We start from the raw sequence: 22,468 nt of genomic DNA, 5'->3' as shown, positions 1-22,468 counted from the left end.
AGAAATTCAGGGTTTGCAATGTATACTAACTAGTAATGATTTCAGTTTTAGAAGGAATTTATGTCCTTCAGAATCTTAATGCTATAAATTTGATACCAAATAAATAGCCTTTTGCTAGTGAATGTTAATGCCTTTTAAATTTCCGTGCATGCATTATTTTTTTGGCTTTTTAGTTTTATAGCTAGAATACATTTATCTTTATAAAAGTAAGGATAAAGTAGGTAGGTTATGTTGCTTGTGGTTCCAATTTAACATCAGAAGTTTGATACTAGACAGATGTAGGGGCTGATGGTCTGGTAAGAAGAACTTGAAGCAAAAGTTCATTATAGTTTAAGACAGACAAAGTATTAAAGGCCTGTGCCAAAGTGGATGAGAGATGGTAGAGATTATAGAGAACCTGGGGCTTCATTAAGACCTAGCTTGGTCGTATTGCTGTTATGAGAACAGACAGTAGTTTCTACCTCTAAAACATATTATATGCCGTACATACTTTAACCTATTTTACAATTTACATTTATTATGCCCACTGAAACCACAAAACCAATGTTTAATTTTACAGTTTAAAGTCACACATAAGGAAATGCTTTACAAAATAGGATATTGTTCCTTAATGAAAAATATTACAGTAAAGGTCCCAAACATCTTATTTCAAGTGGTTTACCTGAATAATAGAGCTGTTGTGGAATGTAGGCTACAAAACACAGTAATGCTTTCAATAGTTGTTTCAGGTTTGAAATATGCCAAAGCTGAAGAGACATTTTAAACAAGACCCGTCTTCGTTTTCCAAGATCTTTTTTTTTTAAATTTTCCAACAGCATTGTATTCACTGAAAAAATGCCATCACTTCTGGAGAACTGAGAGTAAAAAGCAGCTTACATTTTACTGCTTGTATACAGCATGTAAATCTTCAATATTTTACTCTGCCTTGAAAGCATCTTTCAAGACTTAAAAATATCAGTTCTATACCTATTTTGGTTTATTACCTGACTTGACTCACAGACACTAATATAGAAGTCAAATATCTGTGGCCACTGCCCAAATCAAATCCAACATATTCCTGCAATCTGTTTAGTTATCCACAGTCTATTTACAAAGCACATGCATGATTTCCTCTGATGAATGATCTTATTAAAATGTAAGCAGTATTTGTCAACTCCTACATTTATGTTATGCTGGAGTGTGCAATGCAAAAATACCATCCAGAGACAATATACATTTCTTAATCCAAAGTCTAGTTTCACAAAGTCACACAGTATGATACTCTATCTTAGATATACTCAGCGTGGGGTGAAATGTTTCTAATATGTTGTGAATTGTTACAGAAAAGATGGAGATAGAGTAGCCAAGTGTACAGACATAAAATACTGCAAAACTTGAAATCCAGCCAAATATACACAAAAGGTCCTTTGTGTATAAGAAACTTGAAACAAGTTTGTTTGAAAGGAATGCAGATGCCTTAGTACATGATGGAATGTGACTCATCTAAAACTGGGCTACAGCAACCTGATGCTTTTCAAGTTTGGATGTCACCTTAAATATCCTCAATATACATGGAGCTTCTGTCACTAAACCCTGCCAATCTGAATGACCATTAGGTACAATTTCCCAAACTTTGATTATCAAGTTGCGCCCAGCCTTGACAAAAAGACTTAAAGAGCTCTTTCTTGCAAACCAAGAAATCATGTAGAATAAAATAGTAACTCAGTAATACTGCATTTGGCAGTTGGGTCACTGAAAATGCTAGCACCTTGATAAAGATTACAATTGTTCACTGGATGTGCCAAAGGAAAAGTAAAAAAAAAAAAAATCCCTGTTTTATTTGTAAATCACAGTTGTCCTCACAGTGTTAGACTTGGATCATTCTGCTGTGGCAGTGCCTTATAGGAAGATGTGTGCGTGTGTGCTCAGTCATGCCCGACTCTCTGGCAACCCCTGGACTGTAGCCCACCAGGCTGCTTTGCCCATGGGATTTTCCAGGCAAGAATACTGGAGTGGGTTGCCATTTTCCTACTCCAGGGGATCTTCCCAACCCAAGGATTGAACCCGCAATAGGATGATGGGCCATTATTTATTTTTTTCACTTGACCTCTGGCAGTGCACATGGGCCAGTTGGTGGAGATGTGAGATATGGACCACAGACAGCAAACTTACTTTTAGTGTGAGAACATTAAGAGAGTGTAAGTTAATGAATATATATATATATATATTTCAGTCCTATTCCATTTTAAAACCAACATTTTCTAACAGCACATTCCTTTATCTTTTCTACAAAATCTGCATTGACAACTATGATATCATGGCAACAGGATAGCCAGATGGAATACTTTCCTGATCTGAACACTATGTATATTTTCATTTTCTGAATCACTGATGTATGGGTTGGTGTTTCAATATGTTCTCATATATTAATTGAATAGAACATTCAGTATGCAGTATAGACTGATGTGTTTTAAGAGCTGTAACTTGAAAAGTCATTTCTGTAGTTCATGCTAGTGAAAGTGAAAGTGAAACTCACTGTCATGTCTGACTCTTTGCAATTCCATGGACTATTCAGTCTATGGAATTCTCCAGTCCAGAATACTGGACTGGGTATTTCCCTTCTCCAGGGGATCTTCCTATCCTTGGGATCAAACCCCAGATCTCTGGCATTGCAGGCAGATTCTTTACCAGCTGAGCTACAAAGGAAGCCCTGTAGTTCATTCTAACAGGGAGCTATTAGAAAGACTGTATTTTTCAGTGGGCTAGTTGATCTACCCACTTAGTTGGTCTACCTGTTTGACAACCTAAAACTACAGGTTGTTGTCAAATTAGAAAAATAATAGAGAAAACATACAAGTTCCTTTTCTGTGTGTCTATATGATAGATCACCTTGACCCTGCACTTGAATGGCCATTTGTGTTCTCAAGGTCATTCATGTAGAATAAAATAGTAACTCAGAGGTTTCTTTGTAACTTTGAAATGTTAAAAAATATATATAAGGTGTTTCTATGACTTCAAGTTTGACTATTAATAGATTAATAACAGTCACTGATCATGCAGATAAGATTTCATACTCAGCCACAAACTATTAGCAAAATCCAGCGGTTGTTAAGTTCAGTCTTATTTCACAGTAAACTCTAAGTTATAGCACAAGTCCTGAACTTCTTTGGATCTGGCTGCTGTCTCTCCTAAACCATTAAAATGACTTTGTTAAAAAAGGAGCCAAGGGGAGAAACATCAGAACCAAAGACTGATCTGGTCAACTGCGTGTTCAAAGGTGCTTTGCCTTACTATGACCAGATTGTGAAATTATAGTCTGGGGCAAGCTGGTGTGATCAAAGGTGTCCCTGCTTGTCCCAAATCCTATTATCCCTCCAAAAGATTAACTTGTAATAGTAAAACATCATATCATATCAATGGAGATCCAGAAACAGTTGTGACTACAGAAAGTTATGCAGAAACAGCTATGACTACAAACATCTAAATCGTTTAAATTCGATTTGTTTACTCTCATTTATAAATTCCTAAAGATGCTGAGAGGAAATGATACTAATGTTAAGAGGGGTTTCTAAAGCAGCAGAAGACATTATTTTGCTTCATTATCATTGATATCATTTGGAGGTTGTGATATATCAACAACTCCTTGCCAAGTTTGTCAGTGAAAGTGTATGGACCTGATTCTGAATTGTCTTAGCTTCTACTGGAAGCTTCCAGGCTACCTATATACTCTAGTTTTAAACTTAGACCTTAGTTCCTTGAATAAATGTGTTTCTTAGCTGAGGTTTGGGAAGATTAGGAACCCAAAGACCTGTTAACATAACTACAAGTGATGAACACTACTAGCCACGGAAGATTAAATTTAAAATGTCCTTAGAAAGGAAAGGGACAGTATCAGAATAAGAATACATGAGGAATATACACATATACACCTGTTTCACACAGAAAGCTTTCAGTAAAAAAAAAAAATACAAAAGCAACCAGTGCCATATATTATGTAAACTCACAAAGTGTACTTTATACACAAACATGAAGCATAAATTAAAAAGTAGGTCAACAGCAAAACATCTTAAATATAGAAGAATTTGCACATATTTTTGTTAAATAAGAATAAATAATTTTATCACACAAATTCACATACCAGTTGCAAAAACAATAAATTACTTTTTTTTATCAGTGCTGCATTTTTTTTTTGTCTGTGATTAATCCCTTCATTCTTAATGTGCTAAAACTGTTTCCACAGGAAGGCAGAGGAAATTGAATTGGTTGAATAAATTAAAACAATGTCCTTAAGCCTCTAAACAACAAGGTAGGGCTTCATTTGACATTTTCTGTTCCAGAAGAAATAAATGTTGTATTGTTCAGGGATCCCTTTTATCTACTGAAACAATCTGGAGTGTTTAGTTTTGTGAGTGTGATTAGATTCTTACTAACCTGAGCATTTTCAAACAAACTCTTTTAAACTCTTTTCTTTTTAGGAAGTGGCTTCCAGCATCCTGAATTTTACACTCTTAATTCAAGACGCAACTATGGAAAGAGAAAAGGCATAACACAACTTGAAACTGAACTAAAGTACTTTGCATATAGTGAGGATTTTCCCTTTGCTCATCATTCTCTGTGTCTACCGAACACTCCATTTCTTTAAATTTCAGTTTCCAGTCTATATATTTTCTCAGGAGTTTAGACATACATTCCTTAGTCAATCTACTGATACCCATACAAAAAAAAGAAAAAAAAAAGCCCCTTAGATAGAAGCATGGAATAGTGGTTTATTTATTTTAAACTCTCTAGGATTGCTCCTATGAGAAGTGTAAAACTTCGGTATTTGGGGAAAATTGGAATCATTGATAAATCATATTTTACAAATCTATGAATACAGTATGGAGAAGCAGAATAGGAGACAATCACGTTTGCTCTTCAATTATTTTTTAATGTTACTGCCAATACAACCACAAAAGATTAAAAAATTGCCATAGCTGAATTACTTGATTCAAGTTATTTTGAATATTGGAAAAAGTAAAGCTGGTCTGTTAATTCTCTCAGCATAGTCAAATGATCAGTGTTATTTTTCTTTTTTCTACTGATGGGAACAGCTTTGCTCTCAGTGCCTCGTATCTGGTACCTTCATCAAATGGAGGTTAGCAGTCTTGTACAGGCCTCCATTCTCTAACTGATACTTGATTAAGAAAAAGGACCATGTCTAAAGCAAAGTCAGCCTACAAAAACCCAAAGGATGATTAACACTTTTGATTTCTTGAGAAAATACTTGAAACACAGAGACATCCATTCCCTTGGTTTACTGAAATGAATGTGCTATATCAAGATCAATTACATAATTCTTTTATATTAAAAATATGTTATGACAAAAATAAATTCTCATGAGCTTAAGGAAACTCAAATAGTAGTTCCCTAATATCCTTATAAGCAAATCTCTAATAATAGGGCACATTTGGTAGGATTATTAGAAAATTTCATAAAAGCAAATTGTTTGTGCTATTTCACAAAGAAAAATCAAATAAAATGAAATATTTTAGTTTTTCTGAACCATGTCATAGAGGGATGTGGTTTATTGCCTATAAAGTTTCTATGCAGGTGACTGGAAAAATTTTCCATGTCTAACTATTCCAACTCACAATCTACCTAAACAGGCTATGGAAATAAGAGCAAACTTTGCAAAGGTCATCACATTTCATCACTCACTGGTACTACCAAATGCTTTCTAACTGGGAACACTCTTAACAGTATCAGTATACTTGGATTAAAAAAAAAATGCAAAGAATTATTGCCCATGGTGTGGAAACAGTCTTGTTAATATTCACTTTTTTTTTTTTTGCACTAGCCACATTAACAATAACCACTTCTACATGCGTCTGACTACCAAGTCAACAAGTCCAAAACATCATAGGTTCAGAACCCTTGAACAAAGCAAACAAATGAGCAAAAACAAAACACACTATAAAGGCTTGCTGGTAAGAGGTATACCAGTGTTGAATGTGTTGAAGACTTTGCTGTGTGTTCTGTATGGCTACGACACATTGTGAGATATCAGACAGAAGCCAGAGAGAGAGAAAGCAGTTGTGAAAATATAACTTGAAAATATGGTGAAGCAGGTATTTTTTTGTTTGTTTTTACTTTTAAATTCTAACAGGAGGAAATTAATTTTCAGACCTTTGAATACTGATACACACACAAACACTTCTACCTCCTCATGATACATTAATTTGTCTGGCTGCCTGAAAAAATACAGGCAGTTAGTGATTTAAATAAATGGACCCCTGCATATATTTAAATGACTAGGTACATTGAGACCCTTTTTTCTTTTCAGAATTTCTCAGAAGATGCTTGCTGTCAAAATGTTTTTTGACAAAAATTATATCTCCCGTAGTCTGAACATATAACTAACTCTTTTTAAAGCAGCAGCAAGTTCTTAATTTCCAGTAAAACATCCACAGCTCTTTCTGGAAACTGGAAAGAGTGGAAATAGCTGCAGACCTACTTTGGTCAAATACTTTTTTTTAATAGAAATATATATATATATATTTTGATAGAACCAAGTGATATAAAGTGACATACCAAGGAAGAATGTATTTACAAACAATAAAAATAAGCTGCTGTGTAAATAATATGCATGAAAATGATTATGATGCCTTTGAAGACATTCTATAAGAGGTAGGTGAAGAGGGAGAGCCTGCTCGGCCATCTTCGAATGTCCCCTGATTCTACATTCATCCGTGTTTCTGCAATCTCCTCGGCCCAGGGGATGTTCAATAACTCGCAAGTGTTGCCACGTTTCAAGGTCACCACTGTCCCACGAAGCAGTGCACACCTTCATTTTGGTCGCTGAGGGCAGATTCTGCCCATAATCGGACTCCTCGTTGACGATGACACGGCAGGGTGTGACTTTCTGCGCTTTAGGTGGACCCTGTGTTCACCACGCCTGCATCCGCGAGCCATCCTTTCAGCCGTCCCTGGAGACGGTCATAACCACAGGGCTAACACTTCTTCTGAAAACACTGCTTAAACGCGGAAGGCCTCTGGGAGAGGAGACATCCCTTCGCCAGCTTCCGATTCCCGTCCTGGCACTGCACCGTCCTGGTGTGCCAGCCCGTGTCACAGGTTCGCGAACAGGCAAGCCAGGGGCCCGTCACCCACTGCAGCTGCGGGGTGGGCGAGCCCACTTTATTGCTGCCCTGGCTGGTGACAGAGTTTGCTTTTGGAGCCGACTTCTTGGGAACGAAGAAGCTGTAGCGGACATCAAGGGCTTTCGTGGGGTCTGTGGCAAGAATCTGCACGATGAGAATTTCCTTGGTGGCTGAGTAGCCCATCCCGTGCAAGAAGTCGTCCCTGTGGCTCCAACCGCTGTAGTTCATGACGGTCCCGTTGATGTCGATGATGGTTTCTGAAGTGGAGATCATGTACTTGCCATTGATCAAGTACTCACCGTTTTTCTTCTTCAGGGCTAAGTAGGCAGTGAATCTGGTCTGGTCCTTGGCCTTGAACTGGCGGACTTTTATGTGAGTCGCCCCTTCGGGGATCCTCACGACGTCAGTGTAACCCTTACTGGAAAGCAAGGATGTCCGGCAGGGGAGAGAGAAGGAATGGGGGGCGGGGTGGGGGAGGGAGGAGGAAGGAAAAAAAAAAATAAGTAAGACGCTTAACAAATAGATGCACAAATAGAATTTCTCTAAAAGTGTGGAAGACCCGGGTTTCATCCCTGGGTGGGTATCAAAGGGAATGGAGAGAAGGGAATGGATACACACTCCAATATTCTTGCCTGGAGAATTCCATGGACAGAGGAGCCTGGTGGGTTACAGTCCATAGGGTCACAAAGAGTCGGACACTAACTGAATGATTAACACTCATACATTACCTTATCTTAGTGCAGTTTTAATGTATTAAAATTTAAAATTTTCAATTTATTAAAGCTTAAAATTGTTTTCAAATGTTGGTTTTCTTATAACAAGATAAAATTATAGTTAGACTATCATATGGTATACATTTCTTTAAACAACAGGATTTTTTAATTTTCTCTTATTATTTTTGGCCACACCAGGAGTCATGAGGGATTGTAGTTCCCTGATCAGGGATTGAACCTATGCCCCCTGCAGTGACAGCACAGTCTTAACCACTGAACCACGAAGGGATGTCCTGTATACATTTTTATTATGTTCAAAATTTACAAAGCTACTCTATGTTCTTTTTGGCACAAAATGGGATACACATAAACTGAAACCAACAAAAATCTACCCTCAATTAATCTCACAGAAATCTTTCAATTAACGTTCCTCAAGCTTGTATGCACATTAAGATCACATGGGGATCTTTGAAAAAGTTCAAAGCCTGCAAATCTGAATCCAGGGCAGTTAAATCCTCATCTTTCAGGATGGGTCAGAGGCAGCAGTACTTTTGGAGTTTCTCCCACCATTCCAATGCGCATACTAGTTGAGAAACCATGGGCTTAATTATTTGTTAGACCAGAGACAGCATAGAGGCTCTGATTCTGTTTCTACCTTACACTCTGGATTTGCTGGGGCAGGACAGAAAATACAACATAAAATTCTGTAACTGGGTAACCACAGCTTAGTGGTATCAAAAGGGGGAAAAAAAAAAAGAAACATTAATGCCTTAGCAAGTTTCCCAGAATTATTAGGGTCTGCAAAACTTTATGGTGGACTGACTGAGGCTTTTATAATGAGCAACAAATGAGATAGATTTCTAATGATCCATCTTCTGCTCAGGAAAGTGGGCAAAGGTATAAGTAGCTCTGATATCCATAAGTTTGCAGAAAAGGTTAGGATGAAAGTTAACTGAGCACCAAGGCATTACACCAGTGCAGAGGAGGCATCTTTTGCCAAAATCTTTGTCTAAGTAATTAATGTCTCCATATGTTTTAGCTTCCTAGCTATTTAAATATAAACAAATACTTTGCTTGTGCAGTTTGACTAATGTGTGTGAAATTTACTTATTTACTTTCAAATTCTTACTCAAGTTTAGAGGATATGGGGCAACTGATCCATATATGGAAAATCCAAGTGTGTTTCCCACTCAAGCATTTCCTCTGAGTTGGAGAGAAGGCTTATTCCCAGGGAAGGCCCCTTTGTACTGGGCATCTGATCTACAGTGATGGCCAGGCAGGTGGCAGAACGTCTTACTGTCTTGAAGAGAGAAGATGCAATGTTGACTATATGGCTTACCTATTCAATTTGATTTATTAACTTTATTTATGTAGTACATTTTGGATTAAATTCTGTCACAGGATCTTTTTTTTTAAGTGTCTAATAGTAAGAAAGGAGATGTTTCTACAATGGCTTCAAACAAAGCCAGGAGAAAAATATTCCATCTTACCTAAAAAGCCTTTCACCTTGATGAGGGTGAAAGAGGAGAGTGAAAAAGCTGGCTTAAAACTCAACATTAAAAAAATGAAGATCATGGCATCTGGTCTCATAATTTCATGGAAAATAGAAGGGGAAAAAGTGGAAGCAGTGACAGAATTTACTTTGGGGGGCCCCAAATCACTGTCGACAGTGACTGCAGCCATGAAATGAAAAGATGCCCGCTCCTTGGAAGAAAAGCTATGACAAACCTAGACAACATATTAAAAAGCAGAGACATCACTTTGCCGTCAAAGGTCCATCTAGTCAAAGCTATGGCTTTTCCAGTAGTCATGTATGGATGAGAGCTGGACCGTAAAGAAGGCTGAGCGCCAAAGAACTGATGCTTTCGAACTGTAGTGCTGAAGAAGACTCTTGAATCCCTTGGACTGAAAGGAAATCTAACCAGTCAATCTGAAAGGAAATCAACCCTGAATACTCACTGGAAGGACTGATGGTGAAGCTGAAGCTTCAATACTTTGGTTGCCTGATGAGAAGAGCCGACTCATTGGAAAAGACTCTGATGCTGAGAAAGATTGAAGGCGAAAGGAGAAGGGGGTGGCAGAGGATGAGATGGTTAGAATCACCAACTCATTGGGCATGAATCTGAGCAAACTCCGGGAGATAATGAAGGAAAGGGGAGCTTGGTGTGCTACAGTCCATGGGGCCGCAAAGAGTTGGACATGACTTAGTGACCAAACAACAACAACAGAATCATACATTACCATGTGTAAAATAGATAGTCAATGGGAATTTGCTACATGACTCAGGGAACTCCAACTTGGGCTCTGTAACAACCTAGATGGGTGGGATGGTGAGGGAGGTTCAAGAGAGAGGGGACATATTTCTACTCATGGCTGATTCATGTTGATATTTGGCAGAAACCAACATAATACTACAAAGCAAGTATCCTTCAATTAAAAACAAATAAATTAAAAAAAAGAGAAAGCAGAAAAATTCAATGTGTAAATGAATTACACTGCAAATCTAAACAAAACTCAAGTACATGTTTGGAAAAAAAAAAGCCTATCGGGGAAGATATATTAAAGTAATTTGCCCAAGTTCACTAGAGTTAACCAGTGGCAGCGCTAGGAGATTTGACTCCCAATTTCTGCTCCTTTCACCAGGTGTCTGTGCATGGAACCCTTAGCTCAATCAGCTGAACTTACTAACAGTTAAATGAAAATATGTTCTGGTAATGTTCAGAGTTTAAGTGATACCAAACAGAGTGTCAAGAAAGTAAAGAATGTCGGTTGAGAGAATCAGGCAGCACAGATTTTTTTTTTAATCCTTGTTCTTGGAGTCTGACTCATACTCATGAGAATCACTGGGAACTCAGCCCATGCAGGTCTCCAGACTGAGCAGCTCAAGGCACTGGGCAGTATGAAGATTTGTGCGCTGATTTCTTGATGCTTCAGTAAAATAGGATTTCCTTTTATTCCTTATTTGTTTTCTTTCACCCTGCTTGGTATCATTTGAACTCTGGGCATTAACCAGTTTCCTTGGTCACCATGAATGAACGCAGCTGTTTTCATGTAAGTATGAAGTATGAAGTGTGGATGGCAGGGCAAGGAATCTTCTTTTTTCTTTATGCAAATATCCCTTTTTTTTGGATTTCTTTCCCATTTTGGACATGGAAGCAACGTAAATGTCCAGAGGAATGGATCAAGAAGATGTGGTACATATATATAAACAAATATTACTCAGCCATATAAAGGGACAAAATTGTGCCATTTGCAGAGACGTGGATGGACCTAGTGAGTCTAATACAGAATGGAGTCAGAAAGAGAAAAACAAATACTATATTAACACATATATGTGGAATCTAGAAAAATGGTACAGATGAACCTATTTACAAAAGGAATCTTCTTGTGTCCAGGGCTTTCTCCATAGTACTAAGAACAGCACCTGCCATGACGGAATACATGCATTCTTACATATTACACATGCTGTCATGGAAGTGACATTCTAGCAGGAGTGGGGGAGTTAGACCCCCAAATAAAATTATGTGACTATATCTGTTGATAAGAGCTGTGGAGAAGAGAGGAGAGTAAGAAGACAGCGGAACAAGGAGGAAGGGGAGAGACCCTCCAATTAATTTAAGGAAGTCACTGCCTGGGAGCAATGGGGGTTATATTTAGCAGACATTTAAAGGAATTTTAGAGGAAACATTGATTATATTCATTGTCAAAAACTGTTCCAGGCAGAGGAAATAGCACCCGTGCTCCTGCTTGCCTTGTTTGAAGAGCGTTGGGAAGTTGGGAAGTCCAGGATGTTAGAGCAGAACAAGAGAAGAGGCCAAGGAAGAAGAGACTCAGAGCAGGGCAGGGACCAAAGCTTTTGGCATCACCCAGGTTACAAAACAGCCTTGTACACTGACTCTAAGTGAGCTGGCAGCCACTGAAGAGTTGAGCCCAAGAATGCCACCATCTGACTCAGGTAAGAAGAGACCATGAAGACCCATGGGCTGGGAAGCCACCCTTGGGAAGACTGCGGGATTGATACAGCCAAAGAGGATGACCACCGGATGGTGGTGCTTGCCCTCCTGGTGGTGAGGGGCAACCAGGTTCTGGGACACACCTGGGAAGTAGGACTGAGCGGATTTGCAGATGAACGGATGTGGGGTGTGACAGAACATGAGGTGTGAAAGACGGCTCAAAGTTTTAGACCTAGGCAGTAGAAGGACTGACTTGCCCTTTAGTGACATGAAGAAACTGAGAGAGGAGTGAATTAAAATTAGGATCATGTTCCTGAAGAATTTTGAACTTGGTGAAATATTTTAATATGCATAATCTCATTTGATCCTCATGAAAACATTTATTTGCAAGATAATTACTATTATTTGCATTCTACTTTCAAGGATGTTAGTAGGAAAAAAGTTGAGTGATTCCTCAAGACCACATGGCTAGGGAATTACTAAGTCAGAGCTGGATTGCAAATATTCCAGGAACATTGGAATTGGAACTGGAACTGGAACTGGAATATATGCAATCCAGCTCCAATATCAATGTTCCTTTTTCTCAGTCAACTATGTCAAGGTAATTTATTCAGGATACTCAAACAGATCATTTGCATCACAAACTCTAATCTTGGTCAAATCAGTTTGCAAGGATTTATGGTGCATCCTGCTTGTTGCTATCATGAATACCTTCATCTTTTTGTGTGACAGCAAATACGTGTTTATTTGCTGTAAATACATAAAAAACCTAAAAGCTAAATCTAGCATTATAAGAGTCTTATAAGTTGATGTGGGAAGAATACATAGCATATAGTACGTAAGCTATTTTTTAAAAAATAATTTTCTTTCTTTTTTTGGTTCTGAATTTTTTCCCTTCCTTCTTTCTCTCTCTCTCTCTCTCTCTCTTTTTTTTTTTTTTTTAACAAATAGCCTGTGCATCCTATTTTTATGACCTAAACTATAGCCTTTACTTTGGCATTCCCCAGTCATGGAAAACTGCGTAAATCTGAAGTTTCAGAGTCCCAGATCCCTCATTTATAAAGCAAAACATTAGATGGGATCTTTTCTAAGGTGCCGGCAGCTTTGAAATATACTGAAATGCAGAATATAATTGGACTTGCAGGCTTTTTGACCTAGATGGTCCAACACCATTAGATGAATAATTATAATATCACTAGCAACAAGATTAGGAATGAATATTTTAATACAGAATAAATTCTCCAGCCATACATTTTTTATCATATCAAAAATCACATTTAGTTTTTTTTACATTACCATGGCATGCGATTTGTTTTAAGAAATGCTTCTTGTTGACTTGGCTTGTATATTCCTCTCCAGTTACAGACAACACAGCACATACATCAGGAATACAGATGCACCTGATTGATGTATGTGTGTGAGTGTGTGTGCACACTCAGTCGTGTCTGATTCTTTGTGACTTCATGGATTGTAGCTCACCATGGAACTGTAACCCTCCTCTGTCCATGGCATTTTTCAGGCAAGAATATTGGAGTGTGTTGCCATTTCCTGCTCCAGGGGATCTTCCTGACCCGGGGATCAAACCCGTGTCTCTGGCATCTCCTGCATTGGTAGGCAGGTTCTTTACGACTGTGGCACCTGGAAGCCCCATCAAACCAATACCACATAGCATAAGGGTAGTCTGGGGAAGAGGAAAAACAATTCTGCATTCCTGCAGACTCTTTAGCTGACTCAGTCATCCTAGCCGAGCGTATAATATTTCATGCCAGAAACTGGTTACTTTTTAAACTTACATTTTTAAAGCAAGAGTGTAATCAAGGACCATGAGAGGGAGCAGGAAACAGATATTATGCTTCATAGAGTAGATAGAAACCAGGGTAGTGCACTCAAAAACAGGCTTGCCCTCTACACCACTGCAGATCACTTACATTTTGGTTTGAGAAATGTTTTCTCAGGAAAAATATAGCCCAAAGAGAATTTATTTGTTTAAAAAAAAAGTAGTTAAGATGGAAACCAGTCATCTCTTCCTAAATTGCGTTTCAGGAATAACAGATCTGCAAGGTATGGCTCAAGTGGAATGTCACAGATTTTTGTCTTTGCCTTTTTCGCACTCTAAAAAACCTGGGGCCATGGCCATTGTGATTCCATCTGCTTTGAGAGGTGCCACAAGTTTCCAGTTGGCAGCCAGGGCTCATTTCACATCCTTGCCTTCCTTTCTCATATTCATAAAGCATTAATAAGGGGAGGCTGGCTAAACCTCCTCTGAGACAGGCCTGGGATCTGGGACGCTTTGCTGCAGTGCTGCAATGCTTGCACCTGGACACACCTCTCCTCCAGCAACAAAACTCAAGGAAACTGTATGGGACTAAAAATTACTGCATGTGTGATCGACTGTGTGTAGCTGGGGCAAATTCTGGGCCCCCAAAATACGAAGAGATTAAAAAACCCAACCGCCACTTTTGAAGAGCATGGAGCAAAAAACAGGGTACTGTGCCTGCCCCCCTTCACTCTACACCACCAGAAAGTGAAAGTGTTAGTTGCTCAGTTGCGTCCGACTCTTTGCAACTCTATGGACTGTAGCCCACCAGCCTCCTCTGTCCATGGAATTCTCCAGGCAAGAATACTGGAGTGGGTAACCATTCTCCCTTCTCCAGGGCATCTTCCCGACCCAGGGATAGAACCTGTGGTCTCCCGAATTGCAGACGGATTCTTTACCCTCTGAGTCATTCCACCAGAAGGGTGGGCAAAATACCTAGGTCCCCCTCTGGCCAACCCATGGACACATTCCTACTCATCCCATATAAAGAATGAGCTCTCTCTCCTCAGGGGAGTGAGCAAGCAAGGGGACCTGTTGCTTGTTGTTTTGCTTCCCTTTGTATGGGCCCCAGTAAAGCTTTTCTTGAATTTCTTGTATGCCCTCTAGTCAATTTCTATTGCTTAGAGGAGGCCAAGAACCCTGGTGGGTAACATGCCCACAGATAGCTTAGGATGTAATGAGTCCTCCTTTATCAATTTTGTAAGAGTCTAAAGTCACATGATGCGAAGAACTGACTCATTTGAAAAGATCCTGATGCTGGGAAAGATTGAAGGCAGGAGGAGAAGGGGACGACAGAGGATGAGATGGTTGGATGGCATCACCGACTCAATGGACATGAGTTTGAGTAAACTCCGGGAGTTGGTGATGGACAGAGAGGCCTAGTGTGTTGCAGTCCATGGGATCGCAAAGAGTTGGACACAACTGAGTGACTGAACTGAAAGTCTTGTTCAGGTCAGTTAAAGGTGGTTCTCTCACATTACCTTTTTTTATTGAAGGTTCCGACCACCTTTGTGCAACTGGAGTTGTCTCCTCCACAGACGCCACATTTGTCATACTGCAGCTTCGAGCCAATGATGCCGTCACAGCCTGTCCGCACACACTTCCCCCGGACACACACGGAATTGCTGTATGGCCTGCACTCTGTCCCATCGGTCACCTGAATAATGAGAAACACCTTAGCGATGGGAAATACTGGGTCTGCATATGTGGTTTCTTTGATTAAATCAAGTTTTAATTTGGGACTTTTAAGTTTGGTTGGAATAGATTTTATATCAGAAACTAAACAACCCAAAGAAGAAAAACAAACACCACCCCCACCCCCCCAAAAAAAGCCATGGTTTCCAGGAGTATTGAGTAGAAAATCTTTGACATATTGGCAGGAAGATGAACTGGGATAAATCAGGGTTATGCCCTTTCTTTCTTCTTTCTCTCTTGAGCTTAATCTGAATGTGTTAGGAGATCCAAAGTCCTCATCTCCATTTCTGTGTCTGTGATAAGTCCCCATGGTATAGTCTTGTCTTTCTATTGCAGAATATTTCACCCAGTATGTGGGACTGTTTGTCACTTGTGTGGAGAGAGGGAGAGCAGGATTTGAGCAGGCTCAAGAATGTGGGCATCCTTTCTGGTTGCATACTTGTTATTACTGTCATAAAATTGAAAATCTACGCCAGACACGCACAGCCTTGTCATGTTGGAAAGCATTCCCTATTGTGTGAAATGGTGAGATGCTGAAATAGAGATGTGTGCATGTATGCTCAGTTGCTTCAGTCGTGTCCAGCTCTTTGCAAACCCACAGTCCATGGCCCAGCAGGCTCCTCTGTCCATGGTATGGTCCTGGCAAGAATACTGGAGTTGGTTGCCATGCCCTCCTCCAGGGATCGAACCCGAGTCTCCTGTGTCTCCTGCACTGCAGGTAGATTCTTCACACTGAGCCACCAGGGAAGCCCCAAATAGAAACAAATGTGTAAAAAAAGGAGTCTGGGGAAGTCTGAGAAAAGTACTTACTGGAAGAGACTGCATATTTTTGAAAAAAAGAATTAGTGTATATTGAAAAAGGTAGTTATAAAATAGTATATATATGACCTCTTAGTGGTTTGTGTATGTAACACACATAGTCATACAAATAAATGTACATATTTTGTATTTGTGTATAAACAAAACTCTTGTCATATATGTCTGTGAGTATATGAACACGTGGATGTGTGTTAATTGGGGTGGGATATTCTTCAACAGGTTAACAACTCTCTGAATGATTATATTTCCAGATAATGGTTTTTGCTTTTATTTTTTATATAATATTTTTAAAAGAAAATGTTTTATTTTGCAATAAAAGATGAAATGTTTTAAAATGTACATAACTGGGACATTAACTTATTTTTCAATAATATGTCATAAATATCTGAATATCTGTTACAGAGGTGGTTTTAAATATCACATCTATTTACAAATTAGATAAACCGTATTTTAAGCCATAGCATAATGTTGATTGTGAGAAGTGAAACTTCAGTAATTTAGAAAATGCTCTTCTGTGGAAAATAAAGGATGTATATATTATGATGTGTATATCTAGAGGGACATTGATTCATATTAAAAATGCAGGACATTTTAAAGTCTCAGTCAGGGATAATGATGTTGACATCCTGCTTCATGAATCACCAATGGAATTCTTCAATAAAACATAGAAAAAATAGACAACTTTCTTGTTTTATAGTCCCCTTTACAAATATAATTTGTGCTAAAAATATGAAAAAGTATTCTTTTGAGAAGTAGTCGTTCCATCTAGGAGGGAATACAAACTTTAAGTATCCTTTATATTTATCTTTGCTTCCCAGGTGCCTCAGTGGTAGAGAACCTGCCTGCCAGTGCAGGAGATGCAGGTTTGAACCCTGGGTCGGGAAGATCCTCTGGAGGAGGACATGGCAACCCACTCTAGTATACTTGGGAATCCCATGGACAGAGGAGCCTGATGGGCTACAGTCCATGGGGTTTCAAAGAGTCAGACACGACAAATTACAAATGTACCTAGGGAATGCTATTTTGAAGTTAAGGTCACAACTCATCTTCTTGACAGTTACGCTTTTTCAAAAAATAGCTTTTAAAACATTTACTTGTTCTGTTTACAAAATCCTTTTGATTCACTGTAGCAAGTTTGAAAATACAGAAATTACAGAGGTGAAAATAAAACCTTCCAATATCTAGCCACCCCTCAAATAATGACTGTTTACATTTGGTATGTGCAGCCTCCATCCTACCAAGTACTTCCCACCAAGGACGCCCACTGTTTCTGGACAGTCTGAGCAGTTACCTTTGGAGAGAACACCACGTAGTAGCCAGTGCCCTTAGCTCTGCAGGTCAGTTTGCACACGTCTCCGGGCAGGACACCAGCATATTTGGGAACCCATTCCACAAACGTTTTGACTCCTTTTGCATCAGACTGATATCCATTTTTGGCCTCACACTGCTCATGACGAAAAGATTTACCTAAAAATAAAAAAAGCACATTATTACTCTGTTCTGAAACTCAGATACATTCTTATTCATGTAAATACTTTTAAGGAGAAGATGCTGGTTTTTTTTCTACAGTCTCTTGACACACCAGTGTTGAAGGATTTTTATCCACAGAGTTGAAAATAGCAATTACTTTTTCCTACTCCCAGAATACTCAACTGTTTATGATAATAATTTAAAAACCACTCATGTATTTGTTACTGATTTGCACACTGGTGGAACAGTGTGGTACAAGATTAACAGAATATTTCTTCAGCCTCTCCTATTGATGACGGCTAGAATAAAATTGTTGTTGTCTAGTTGCTAAGTCCTGCCTGACTCTTTTGCAACCCCATGAACTGTAGCCCACCAGGCTCCTCTGTCAGAGGATTTCCCAGGCAAGAATACTGGAGCCATTCCCTTCTCCAGGGGATCTTTCTGACCCAGGAATTGAACCCATGTTTCCTGGATAGGCAGGCAGACTCTTTACCACTGAGCCACCAAAGAAGCCCCAGAATACACATTACGCTTGACATATGGTGGCTGCTGACACTTGGGAGCTGCGTACCGTTAGCTGGGCAGGGCGTGACGCTGCAGGAGCGGTAGATAGCCCTCTTCCCTGTGCAATAGCGGCCGTTGTTCCTGGGCGCTGGGTTATTGCAGTGGCGGTAGGCAAACTGCACTCCGCCCCCACACGAGCGAGAACACTGGCCCCAGGACCCCCAGGACCCCCAGTTGCCGTGGCTTGATGTCTAAAATAGAAAACAGGAGATATTTTACTCAGAAGAGTGGACAATTTTCAAAATGTACATTCAGAAATCACTTGCATGCAATGACTCGGTGGAAATGTCATTGCAGATAAAACATGATCACCTCTGAGTTTAACACGGTCACAGATGTTGAACACTCTGAAGTTGCAATGCGATTCCAATTCTAAACAATCCACCTTTTCTGCCCCCTGCGCCCCCAGCACTAGAGGATCTGAACAGGTGTGTACTTGGTCACTCATTCTTGTTCAACTCTTTTTGACCCCATGGACTGTAGCCCGCCATGGGCTCCTCTGTCCATGGGATTATTCAGGCAAGAATACTGGGGTGGGTTGCCGTTTCCTCCTGCAGGGCATCTTCCTGACTCAGGGATCAAACCTGTGTCTTCTGCATCTCCTGCACTGGCAGGTGCATTCTTCACCCCTGAGCCACCTGAGAAGCCCAGAGGGTTTGAATATTCACCTGAAGTACTGGGCACGCTGCAAGGACCTTCTGATAACTGTGTGTATCTGTCAATTACCACTGAATCATGGTTCACCTTGTGTCCACTCTGACTTTGCATCTTTAAAGAACTGTGTGATGCTAAAGAAGCTGCATGATCCCAGGCTGATTATGCTTCCATCTTTTCTCCCTCTTGAGCACTCAAGTTCTGCAGTCCCTTTGCAGATATCACACAGCCCATCTGTCACATGTAAACGTATCTGACCTGAGCTTGGCTTCATAACACCCAGGAGAAAGGAAAAGAGACAGATACTAACAGCACCCAATCACATGGACCAACACCACAGGGAATGAAGAGCCCTGTTATGACATCCCAGGTTGATTCCTCTGGAAACGCTGCAGCAGGAAGCCAAGAGACGCCAAAAGGAAGATATTAGAAACTCCTTTGTCAAGGACATTCCTGAACAACCTCCTCTGGCTGCATGGTTCAGGGTGTCTGTGTCAGGGTATCTGAGACTAGTAGCTTGGGTGGTAAGCCTTGAAAGGAACAAGCAATGAGCCGATGGCAAAGGTCTTCCAGGGACTCTGAAAATGTTGCAAGTGAGAAGGAACCAATGCTTTGCTTGACAATGAAGGTGGTGGGAGCTGACGTGAAGCTGGACTGGTTATACAGGGAGGGAGGTCGGGTGCCTTCCTACAGCAGATGTGGCTACTTTAGTTACTGAAGTTGGATGACTTGCCGTTGCCTCAGATGGTTAAAGGATCCGTCTGCAAGGTGGGAGGCCCAGGTTTGATCCCTGGGTTGGGAAGATCGCCTGAGGAATGAGATGGCAACCCACTCCAGTATTCTTGCCTGGAGAATCCCACAGACAGAGGAGCCTAGCGGGTTGTAGTCCGTGGGTTTGCAAAGAGTCGGACAGGACTGAGCAACTATGCATGTAGCAGGCACACCATGAGGGGGACCAGGAACATTTTGGAGCTGACCAAGTATTCCTGAGGATCATCTGTCAGCTCTACTGTGATTCCCTTCCTGAATTTAAACAAATGTATTCTGATAACTTGAAGAGCAGTTTGAAAGCAAACTCCCAAGTGGTGACTTGGGGGCCCTACTTGTGGTCTCAATGAGACAGAATCTGGGCTCTCTACTTATTTATTACTGGTATAACCCGAGACTGGCATTTTCTCCAGTAATTAACAGCTGAGGATGACTCCTCCAGGTAAAAGAGGAAGCGGTAAATAGATCCCTCAAGGAAAAATATTTTAACTAGGAAACAGAGCCTTCTGGGGACAGTCCCCTCCACATGTCACAGGAATGTACTTCAGCCCTTGAGGCTCCAGGCCTTGCGTGACAAGAAAAGCACTTACCGAATAATATTTTTTCTTGGTTTTGTCCACACACTTGCCCTGCAGGCAGATCCTCCCTTTCCCACATGGTGTTCCTTCCACGGCCGGCAGCTTCTTGGTCAGACACACCATCTGGCCCTGGCGCACCACGGCACACCAGAGGCGGGCACACACGTCCATGCCGGGACACACCGAGTACTCTGGCCCGAAGGTCAGGTTGCACTGCTGGCTGGCATCGTAGGTCTGGCCTGGGAGCTCCTCGGGCCCGGGAATCTGTTTTCGTGGTAGGTCCAGCAAACAGTTACCTACAAGAACAACCCAGATTGGCCACTGTTCTGCATTTCTGTTTCCAACTTTGAAAATGATGGATCTAAAGAGGCAAGACTCCAGCTGGTGTGGAGACACATTGCATCCACAGATCCCCGGTGAGGGGACTCTCTGGACAAGGCTGGGCACCTCCATGAACTTGCCAACACTCACCAGGATTTCTGATGGATGATGTGCCCTGGGGTATCCATAATGATGGTATCATAATGACGGCAGTGAATTTTGTTTGATTAAATAAAATTTTGCAATAATTAGCTGTGAAAATAACCATCGTGCTGAGGGACTAAAAGAAACTGGGATGGACCTAGCAGAAATCAGAAAGTGGGTATAATAACAATGTGTATGCTGTGTGCTAAGTCACTTCAATCATGTCTCACTCTTTGCGACCCCATGGACGGTAGCCCGCCAAGCTCCTCTGTCCATGGGATTCTCCAGGCAAGAATACTGGAGTGGGTTGCCATGTCCTCCTCCAGGGGAGCTTCCCGACCCAGGGATCCAACCGTGTCTCTTATATCTCCTGCACTGGCAGGTGGCTTCTTTTCCACTGGTGCCACCTGGGTGTTACAACAACGAGAACAACAACAAAAAAGTTGCGTTTACAACTTTGAGAAACAGAGTTTGTCCTTGCGCCCTTTCTATGCCCCTTTGTCCACTACCAACCCCAATTCTTGCCTCTTTTTCATGCACTCATCCATGTCACCTTTCCATTAATTCCATAAATAAAGAACAATGGTCATTGCTGCACTTGGTCATTGCTGCACTCAATAAGCATCTGCTTAGCAGGTACCGTGTTCTACCAAACACACCAGATATTTGGGAATACAGAAAAATGACCCAGATCCACCCCTCAAGGGCTCCTGATAAACTGAAGGAAGCAAAGTAAGTCAAGTCTTTCTCTTAGACTGAAAAATTTTAATGAAGAGCTTTTAGGCACCATGCATTAGAGCAGTGGGAAAAGAAAGGAAAATATCTCTGATAACTTGGGACTGAGCCCATTTTGTCTCTCTTCACCTCCTTTTCTCCCCTTTGTGTCGGTTGTTGAGTACAATTGGTATTTGTTGGGTCTTTGGAGGGTGTCTGAGTACACAGTGGTGAGGGGGATCAGAAAGGGAGTGGGGAGTCAGTAGAAGCTGACACAAAGACAGTGCAAACTCAGAAGCTAAAATACACCTCTCCTTTCCCAGAAAGCTTCCCTAAGAAATTCCTTCTGAGTGAGTTAACTCCGTTAATTTCCTCAGTTTGTATAGGAGCTTACATATTGTCTATCAGTTTCAGTATTTTTCTGTTTACTTGATTTTAGGATTTACACACTGATTGCTACTGCTACATCACTTCAGGCGTGTCCAACTCTGTCTCATAGACAGCAGCCCACCAGGCTCCCCCGTCCCTGGGATTCTCCAGGCAACAACACTGGAGTGGGTTGCCATTTCCTTCTCCAATGTATGAAAGTGAAAAGTGAAAGTGAAGTCACTCAGTTGTGTCCAACCCTCAGCGACCCCATGGCCTGCAGCCTACCAGGCTCCTCCATCCATGGGATTTTCCAGGCAAGAGTACTGGGGTGGGGTGCCATTGCTTTCTCCGACACACTGATTATTTACACACTAACAATGATGAATATTTGTTACACACTGACACTCGTTTTGGGCTTCCCTGGTGGCTCAAAAGTTTAAAGAATTCACCTGCAATGCAGCAGACCCAGTTTTGGTCCCTGGGTTGGGAAGATCCCCTACAGATGGGAACGGCAACCCACTCCAGTATTCTTGCCTGTAGAATTCCATGCACAGAGGAGCCTGGTGAGCTACAGTCTACAGGGTCACAAAGAGTCAGACAGGAATGAAGCGACTTAGCACGACACTCTTTTCAGTTCTTTAAATGTATCAGTTTATTCAATCTTTAGGAGAATTCTACGTAGCAGATTCTGTTGTGTTGGCCAAGAAGTTCATTTGTTTTTTTTCCTATAGATGTTATGGAAAAACTGGGACAGAATTTTTGGTCAACTCGA

The 22,468-nt window shown here is 40.8% G+C and overlaps 1 protein-coding gene across 1 annotated transcript in view; it reads right to left on the bottom strand.

Moving 5' to 3' along the window:
* Window positions 1-497: 497 nt before the first annotated feature.
* ADAMTS5 (ADAM metallopeptidase with thrombospondin type 1 motif 5) overlaps window positions 498-22,468 on the bottom strand; it is a 56,672-nt gene continuing 34,701 nt past the window's right edge. The window contains exons 4-8 of the mRNA XM_027543191.1: window positions 20,161-20,444; window positions 18,156-18,339; window positions 17,406-17,581; window positions 15,082-15,257; window positions 498-7,536 (exon numbers count right to left, since the gene is read on the bottom strand). Of these exons, the coding sequence (XP_027398992.1) occupies window positions 6,969-7,536; window positions 15,082-15,257; window positions 17,406-17,581; window positions 18,156-18,339; window positions 20,161-20,444 (1,388 nt within the window). The 3' untranslated portion in view covers window positions 498-6,968. The remainder of the gene's footprint in view (window positions 7,537-15,081; window positions 15,258-17,405; window positions 17,582-18,155; window positions 18,340-20,160; window positions 20,445-22,468) is intronic.

Source organism: Bos indicus x Bos taurus, chromosome 1 (assembly GCF_003369695.1).
Source record: "Bos indicus x Bos taurus breed Angus x Brahman F1 hybrid chromosome 1, Bos_hybrid_MaternalHap_v2.0, whole genome shotgun sequence".
NCBI classification, from domain to species: domain Eukaryota; kingdom Metazoa; phylum Chordata; class Mammalia; order Artiodactyla; family Bovidae; genus Bos; species Bos indicus x Bos taurus.
The sequence above is the reverse complement of the archived record's forward strand: the minus strand, read 5'-3'. Positions and strand labels throughout refer to the sequence as shown.